Source organism: Plutella xylostella, chromosome 8 (genome assembly GCF_932276165.1).
Source record: "Plutella xylostella chromosome 8, ilPluXylo3.1, whole genome shotgun sequence".
NCBI lineage: Eukaryota > Metazoa > Arthropoda > Insecta > Lepidoptera > Plutellidae > Plutella > Plutella xylostella.
In genome coordinates this window covers 3,383,152-3,392,260 of record NC_063988.1, presented here as the reverse complement: position 1 = coordinate 3,392,260, position 9,109 = coordinate 3,383,152, and the positions used below count along the sequence as shown (strand labels likewise).

The 9,109-nt window shown below is 39.1% G+C and overlaps 2 protein-coding genes across 2 annotated transcripts in view; both read right to left on the bottom strand.

Moving 5' to 3' along the window:
- Window positions 1-800: 800 nt before the first annotated feature.
- Window positions 801-9,109, bottom strand: part of LOC119693056 (ankyrin repeat, SAM and basic leucine zipper domain-containing protein 1-like) — a 31,716-nt gene continuing 23,407 nt past the window's right edge. The window contains exons 4-7 of the mRNA XM_048622654.1: window positions 5,288-5,339; window positions 5,065-5,181; window positions 4,587-4,720; window positions 801-839 (exon numbers count right to left, since the gene is read on the bottom strand). Of these exons, the coding sequence (XP_048478611.1) occupies window positions 822-839; window positions 4,587-4,720; window positions 5,065-5,181; window positions 5,288-5,339 (321 nt within the window). The 3' untranslated portion in view covers window positions 801-821. The remainder of the gene's footprint in view (window positions 840-4,586; window positions 4,721-5,064; window positions 5,182-5,287; window positions 5,340-9,109) is intronic.
- On the bottom strand, window positions 1,922-4,302 carry LOC105393174 (protein ALP1-like). The gene is made up of 2 exons (XM_048622652.1): window positions 3,802-4,302; window positions 1,922-2,842 (listed from the first exon to the last, which is right to left on the bottom strand). The coding sequence occupies exons 1-2, from the start codon at window positions 4,116-4,118 to the stop codon at window positions 1,966-1,968; spliced, it is 1,194 nt and encodes a 397-aa protein (XP_048478609.1). The 5' UTR covers window positions 4,119-4,302; the 3' UTR covers window positions 1,922-1,965.

Genomic DNA, 9,109 nt, shown 5'->3' with positions numbered 1-9,109 from the left:
ACTTATGGGAAAAAACCCTAAATAAGTACTTAAATGAAATACTAACTTACTTACTACTTACTCCGCTGGCGCAGCGACCCATGAAATACTTAGTTCAAATTATATAATAAGTACATACTCACATTGTTTTTACATATTATGATTTTTTTACTTAAAAATTAAAAGGCATTATTGATTGTTTGACCTTTGGTCATAAGTCTTAAAAAATATAATGTACTTAATTAGGTTTGTGTACTTAATAGGCTTTCTATTCTACCTATTTCATTTATTAAGTTCATAATATTATATACTTATTTATAATTAAGTATCAGGTGTTTTGGAAAGCCTCATTTTCAAGTGACAAAATTTATAGTTTAACGTTGTTAATACTAAATGTGCCTTCAGGATCGACATCACTAACTATCTCTACATTACTTATAAAGTTATTGCTAGTCATCTAATGCGAGTTATATATTTCTTACAAGAATTTTAGCAAGTACAAAATAATAATGATAGGTTTAATTTTATGTACCTAGGTAGATTTAACTTATGCCGAGTTGCACGACGGAACTACTAATGTCGACGGTACTTTATGTGTAGTCCTAGAGTCCTACTTACTGTTTATATACCTAATCATATTTAATCTGAAATGTACGTTTTTATTATGACTATTGATTTGATTATCGTTTATAATTAAGTTCGTAACTATATTGTTAATGAAAGATTTTATCACATTGTCAAATGAATTAGTTTAATTGTAAAACAATCGATTGAATAAAATAATCATTAAGTATTCAGAGCATTCATCTAGCCACGTAACTACCTATAGCAGTTTCGTTGGTCTACATTTTCCCAATAATCTGAAAAGAAAGAAAGATTGTCATTCACAAATTATTTGAATAACTACCTAGTACCTATTAGTAGTCACCAGTAAGTATGCTTAGTTTTGTTTTGGGTGCTAAAAATTTTGCCTTTTTGAGGCGTCACATCCAGTGCACTTGAGTGGTCAGCGACTGACTCTGATCTGTCTGACTAATCCTAACATTCCTAACCTAGTTCAAGAAGAAAGATAAGTTCGGAAACAAAATACCTAATTATTCTCCTTATCGTATCGTTGCTGACTGACCAACTAACCTGAAGGGCTAGTACGGGGCACATTTAAGACGTGACAAAAGTTCTACGTCGCGCTCGCTCTTGAGGCTGCGCGATGTGAGTGAGTGTGATGCATAACTTATGTCACGTCTTGAATGCGCCTGGTGCTACTAGCCCAGGATGTGCCAAACCCAAATAGAGAACAAGGTACCTAATATGTCAGTCGGGTAAACTCCTTTCCTGCATATTCATACAGACTGACAAGTGACAAGTTGGTTGGCTGACTCACGCATATAGGAAACATAGGTATAGTGCCACAAACTTATCTGTTCCGGTGAGAGCGAACTAAGAGCCCCCGCACACTGGCCACTTAGTGGCGGCCACGCTTCAGCCACTAGTGGCCGCCACAACCTGCGGACGCGTTTCTTCATACATTTTATATAGAATCGGCGCACACTGAGCGCTTGAGTGGCCGCGTCCGAGCCACAAGCTGCGAGAGTCGAGCGCGCTCGCTACTTGTGGCTGCGTTTTGTCGTTCGACTCGTGCGCATACACGGCCACAGTTGCCGGCTTCTTCCCACCCCTGCGCGCCGCTCCCCAATCCCGTTTCCCGGGTCTAGTCTTGTTGTAAGCTGCGTACTGAATGCACGTGCATGATGTCCACGGATCCGATTCCTCATTTTGATGTAGACGCTTTTATTTCCGATGTCGAAGAGCGACCCGCTATTTGGGATTTAAAGTCAGATTTGTATAGCGACAGGGGTAAGAAAACTGAAGCTTGGGAGGAATTGTGCCTAAAATTTATTCCAAATTTTAGTGAAAAAAATGTAGCGGAAAAAAACAAAGCAGGTAAGTTTTTGGACAATTTTATTTTACATTATTATTATATATTTATTATATTTTATTATTTTGCCAAGGTACAGCTCCCTCGTTGCTAATAAAATAATCTTTCAATATATCTCTGGTGTTTAATGAACGACGAGATTGCACGTGGGCGTTATCGATATCGTGAAGTCCTGGTACAGTCAATGTATGATGGAAATTAAATCCATCTCTCTGACGAACAAAGTTGTGTAGTATACAACAGGCCTTCACGATGTCTTCGGCGAAATCTATTGACACATTCAATGGTCGATGTAGTATTCTCCACTTATTCACTAATATCCCAAAGGCACACTCGATATGACGCCTGGCTCGAGAAAGCCTATAGTTGAAAATTCTTTTTTCAATATTCAAGTGTTTTCCTGAATAAGGTCTCAACATGTGTTCTGCAAGACCAAAAGCTTCATCACCAACAAAACAGTAGTTTACAGGACCAGAACTACTAGAAATTGCTTTTGGTGCAGGTAAATTCAGGGATTGGTCTTCCAATTTTTTGAATAATTTCGATTCTTTGTAGATAGTCGAATCTGAAGCTTTCCCATAAGAGCCGACATCAATAAATGTGAACTTATAATTCACGTCACAGATAGCTAGAAGTACGATGGAAAAATAGTGTTTATAATTATAATATAAGGATCCGCTATCTTGAGGCTTAATAATCCTTATATGTTTTCCATCAATTGCACCACAGCAATTTGGAAAGTTAGCATATTCTTCAAACCCCTTAGCTATTTTACTCCACATCTCTTCAGTTGGTTGTGGTACGCAGATATCTTGAAGTGATGCATAGATCAATTTACATGTTTCTTTTACAATCAATCTCGCAGTTGACGCACCACATCGATATACTAATTCAAAATCACCAAATGAACAACCAGTAGCAAGGTACCTGCAACAAAAAGAACAGATTAGAAACCTTTGATTATGTTATTTTTATGTTTCAGCATCCCAGTTGCAGCGAAAATGGAAAAGCCTTCGTGACTGCTTCAAAAGAGAACACTCTAAACAAATGAGCGTTAAAAGTGGATCTGCATCATCGAGTCGCAAGCCGTATATATATTATCAACAACTATCTTTTTTAAAAAACTTGGCTGACACACGACGTGATCCCAGCCCATTACCGAACGAGGTACACGATGCGACTGAGAGAAAAAGGCCAAAAAAGAACAAGACAAATAATGAAGACATTCAAGCAGAAACTGATATACTTGTTAGTATTTCAGAACAATTACAATCTCGTCATTCTAACAAGCATGAAGAAGACGCTGACCATAACTTTGCTTTGTCCTTGGTCCCGCACTTTAAACAAATACCCAATGAATTTAAATTGGATGCTCAAACCGATGTATTGATGGTACTAAAAAAATATAAACAGTATATGCGAACATCACAGAATCAACAACATGGATATTTCACATCATCATTTCAGGAACCACGCTCATACCATACTATGCAAACATCTACTTCGGGTTATCAACCGACTCCGCGTCCATCTGCTTTGGGATATCAATCGGCTTCGCGTCCACCTTCTATGGGATATCAATCAAATTTTGAGCATGACTTTTCCGTTACCTCGCCATCTGCATCTGATAATACTATGAATTCTGTTTTGTCAGATGATATAAATGAACATCTTTTTGACAACTGACTATGTAAAAGTAAATGTGTATTTGTTATAAAAACTGTATATCTGCGATATGTAACTTGATTTAGTTTGCGATTTTTCAATTCTCATTAATAAATAATTTCTATTTCAATTTGGCTTTTTTAATTGTTTGTTTTACGTTCTAGAATCCACGTGAGTCGCAAACTAATAGAAGCAAAATGATACGAATGAATGATACTTACCTTAAAGTTATAGCCAGCCTTTCTGTTGGAGAGATGCTTTTTCTCATGCGTGTATCTTGATGTTTGAGGTCATCGTGCAAAACGCTAAGTAATTCATTGAATGAGTTCACGCTCATTCTAAAATACTTGAAGAACTTATCTGGATAACATTTTAACTCTTCGAACAGCAATTTGTGCTGTCCATTTTTATTGCGTGATGTCAGAATTGGATGTACCCAGTGACGCCGATGAATTGGTCGTCGATGGTTCTGAATTCGGCGCCGTTTTCTACGTTTTAGAATAATAAGCAACAATAGCGAAATCAAGAGTGCGTCCATTCTTGGGCAACACACGTCTACCTCTGTCGAGATACTTGCAGCTAGTGTCTGACGCAAGTGGCAGCCACTGGTGGCTTGATGCGGCCACTAGTGGCTGCCACTGGTGGCGGCGTGTAGTGGTCTAGCCGAACTACTGGTGGTCGCGTTTAGTGGCGGCGACTGGTGGCCGTAATGTGCGAGGGCTCTAAATTGGTCCATACCTCATTACTTACTGTACTAATGAATTTCATATTGACATAGATTATATGGACCAATTTAGTTCGCTCTCACCGGAACAGATAAGTTTGTGGCACTATAGGTATTTGGGTGGCCATAATTATGCTTTGGCTTGGTTGGTACTCTGAGGTTATGGCCATGTAAGTATTAAGAAAAGTGGCACCACTGTCAATCTCTCTCTCTGCCAGGCCAGGCAGCACTTGTCTACACATTACCATGGATACTACCTGGCAGTACTTATTTATACATTACCATGGATATGTCCTGCTGGTCCGTGGGCGCGGCTCCGTGGGCCAGCAGGAAGCGCACGAGGCGGGAGTGTCCCTTCAGCGCCGCCAGGTCCAGGGGACGCAGCCCGTCGTGTCGGGCTTGGTTCACGTCTAGACCTGGGGAGATTTACGAAAATTAAATATAAAATAATAAAATGTACCTAACTAGTAACTAGTTAAATATCATAAGTATATATCGTTATAAAATCCAAGACAAGGCAAGGGTCAATCTAAACAAGGTCTGTTCAAACGACTTTTTAAATTCGCAAAACAAAAATTACCTACCTACTTATTCCATATACTTACTTATATAAACTTTGATGGCCACGTGACTTTACTATGGATAAGCATTTTATTTCAAATTTCTAAAATCGTTGAACAAAAGTTATTTAGATTCACCCCATAAAATCACCACGGTTTAGTATACCACTTTTGCTACGTCCTGTAAACTCCTGTATTACCTGCAGAAATGAGGATCTTGATGGCAGAGAAGTCGTTGGTTTTGTTCCGCACAGCGCTGTAGGTGGCGAGGTACACGCCGCCCTCCCCCGCGTCCGTCCGCACCTCTATGTTAGCTCCTACAATTTAAATATAAATTGTTAAAAAACGATTTGTTATAAACTAAATTGTTACAAAACTTTATTTTAGGTAATTAATGGGTTATTACTAAATATGTATACAAACCAATGCGTATCATGTAGGCAATCAACTCCGCACATCCATTCCAGCAGGCCCTCTAAAACATAAAAGTATTTGAAGTTGAGAAATACAATCAATTAAGAAGTTTTTGTTTATAACCCCCGATAGATCTTTTCCCAAGTATATCTACCTACTGTTGCTGTCCTATGGTACCCCAGTGGTACAGAGGGCCTTCACAAGCGTGCGCCACGCCGTTCTGTCCTCAGCAACCGCTCTGGCCTGCGACCAGCTCCAGCTCAGGCCTTGCGCTCGCAGCTCGCCGTCCACTGTGCGCCGCCATGTGTGCACGGGGCGACCGCGTCTGCAGTGGCCGCCCGGCGGTTTCCATTCGAAGGCAATGCTCGCTTTGCTCTCCATTTTCACAATGCGATTTCTATATCTAATACCTACTACTCGTGCGAAACTGTGCACCAGACAGTGTGACTGACAAAAACCAGGTAGACGTCATATTAACTAACTCGCTGTGGCGTACATGGCGTGCCTCCTGTTTGTTGCTGGCTAGATACACAGTTATTTGCACGAGTAGTAAGTACCTAACTAGGTAGTTAAGTTAGAGCGTCGCGGAAGGCCGTTTTTAAAAACACAGAATTTTTGATTAATTACGTTTAATCTCGACGGAGTCTCTACAGGAACTGAACTACTTGCTAAGCTTAAATCTAAGAATCGCCTGCGGTGACGCCGTTGCCACCGTGGCTAGTCATAACATCCTCTTGGCTTGTCAGCACTCTTGAATACTATATGACTACATTGTAGCATGGGAATGGAATGTGCTATTTATGTTTGGATGGATACTAAGCCATGAGAATGTATAACTCCTCCCTCCTTAAGTTCGAAATCCTCATTTGGGGATTTTTCCGAATGATGATTTCGAATATCCTTCTTATATCTGTAAAGGTAAAGTAATACAATAATAATGATTAAAATTAAGATTACATAAATGATTACTGTTCCGACACTGATGCTTTTCACATTGATAACACTTTCATTGACTTTGCATATCACTTCACTTTCACTTTTCTTCAATAGGTATGACATAAGACGGATATCTGAAAGATCGATTTCCTCCAGGTTGATGGGGTAGCTTTCCTTTTCAGGTTGTAGGGGTAGAATTTCTGGTAAGCTGAGTAAGGGTAAGTCAGAATACTTAATTTTTTCAAATTGTAGAGTTCGCTTTTTCAGTTTGTACTTTTCTATTTCAATTATACAATTTTCATTCATAGTGAGTATGTATGTTCCTTGAATGTTATGGTGTGTAACCTCGTCCTTACAGACTTGGGTAAGTACAGAGTTGTCCTTGGAATAGAGTATCCAGCGATTAAGTTGTATGGGGGTTAATTTAATATTTTCCAGCTTTACATAAGTTGGTCGGCATGACGTGGCGTTAGGGGTGCGTTTCATCAAGTCTATGACACATGTATCCTCAATGAATGCAGACATCTCGTTTTCATTGCATAGATAGTATTGTTCGTCGATCTTCTTGCAGGGCTGGGAGAGTGACTGAGTTTTCAACCCTTTCATAAGAAGGTAAGGGAATTTAGGAATTATCAGGGTAGTTTGGTTGGACTCGTTGGTGGTAGGAATGGGGAGTATTTTATAATATGTATATATATCTTTTTTAATTAATGGAATTTCTAAAATGAAGGTTATCTGATTTTCCTTAAAATAGGATTTTAATTCTATTGTTTGTTCTATCTTTACTAAATTTGCTTCGTTTACAGGGTATACTAACTTATTATTTTCCTCTATCTTATTCAGTATTTGTAACAGTTCATCTGAATCTAATATTGACTGATGTAGAGTCCTTAATTTACTAAAAGCTATGGTTGTTTCCAACTCATCCAATCTGATAAAAAGTGTTTGAAAGTTATGAAAGAAAAGATTATACACTGATATGATTTGTTCACGTATTTGTACAGATTTAGTTATATTAATTTGTTTACGAAGTTCCCAAATTGCTTTATCTAATTGGATGAAATTGTTCTGTGTACTATTTGCAATATTAACAAAGGACTGCACCATTTCGGTAACCAATGATAGTTTTTTCGCAACGTTTTCCGTGCGTAATTTTGCTTCGCTGATTAAATGATCATACCTAATGGCGTCATCGTTATCTAGATTTCCTGTAAATATCTTAATGAGTGAACCAAGAGGGTTCAAAATACCTCTTTTTATTCTTTTAGATGGGGAAATTTGTCTTAATTTTCCGATGGTTGTATCCTTTATGTAATCTGTTTGCGTTTTTATATTCGCAATTCCTACGTCTAATTTTCCTTTAAAATAACTAAGAACATGATTATTCAAGTTTGCGTATCTATTTACGTTAAATTCTAAATCTCTACATAATAAGCTTATATTTAATACCTTAAAAACTATCCACTTATCAGAACTAATAACTGCTTCTCCTTTTCGGACGGGCAGAATTCCAGCGCCATTATTGACTCGCTGAAGTCGAAGGGCCTGGGTCGTGAGGACCACGGCCAGTAGCAGGTGGAGAAACCTGCGGAGGGCGTTTGACATCTTTAATAGGTACCTTGCTAAAGCGGTCCCTTTTCGCGATAACAGGTACGATGTTTCTAGAGATGTCTCCAGCCACTCGTACTTTCTCAAAACGGGGTTTATCCTTACTAGTAGTAGGGATTCACGGGTTCTGGCTCACTTCCCCGCCTGCTCCACCTGCCCGCCCCTGCCCCCTCCGAGGCGCTGTCTTTGGCGATCCTGCAAAAAGCTCGCCGCGAATAAACTTTATTAAGGCAATTAGCGCCCCGCGGTTTTATTCGCGATCCGCGACTTTTTCTAATTGGAATGAATCTTATTGCGACACGCTTTCCTATTGGGTCCGACTCTTTCCTGTAGTAGTAGGGATTCACGGGTTCTGGCTCACTTCCCCGCCTGCTCCACCTGCCCGCCCCTGCCCCCTCCGAGGCGCTGTCTTTGGCGATCCTGCAAAAAGCTCGCCGCGAATAAACTTTGTATACAAGTAAGTACCTATTGTGTAGGTAGAATATTATCGGTTGATTTTAAGCATATCTACTAACCACTCCTCCTCGCGTTGCTCGTCGTCGCACCTACCTACAGGCTTTCATTAAGTATGAGTGTGTGACTGTTATTTGAAATAACATGGTATCCAATGGATAATATTTATCAGCCTTACTTCATTCAATGCATTACTAGCGACTGTAATAATTAAAAGACATTATTACTGGTGAATTAAACATCCATCTCCGTGTCTTTACTAAATAACATAAAGCGTAAACACTTGTACGCAGTGGCTGATAGCGTTATAAACCGAGTTCTAAAAACATAGTTATGTAAAGTGAAATCAATAATTATACGTACCTACATGCAAACATTACGTTTTAATTACCTTCCTAAAGTTTTTTTCACCCACCAACGGTTCGATGCCAAGAATTTGTCCCTAAGTAGGTAATATTTTTTTTGGTAAGCATCCCAAAACAATAAATAACTCCAGATATGTCGCGCTTTGGGTGTTCGATGCTAACCCTAATCAATCACTCAATATAAGTGCAAAGGTAATATAAAAAATACTGTGGGCTGGCGTCTGAAATAAAAAAACACTAGCTTGTACATACGTGTCTGCGCGAAGTGTTATGGGAATATCAATTTTATTTGTATGCCGATAAAGGAATCAATGTGGGATTTTAAAAAATGAACAAGTCTCGACCAGTTTTCACCTAACACAAGTGTGTTTGGTTTAATCTCGATAAAGATTGGGATCGTGTACAAAAAATACCCCCGAAAACCGCATTCCGCGTATATAAAACGCGCTGCATGTCAGATCTCAAACAT

Bases quoted from the DNA above. Each gene is read 5' to 3' on its own strand.
- LOC105393174 (XM_048622652.1), bottom strand. From the start codon at position 4,118: ATGGACGCACTCTTGATTTCGCTATTGTTGCTTATTATTCTAAAACGT. The intron at 2,843-3,801 runs GTAAGTATCATT...TTTTTGTTGCAG, and splicing joins AGGCTGGCTATAACTTTAAG to GTACCTTGCTACTGGTTGTT.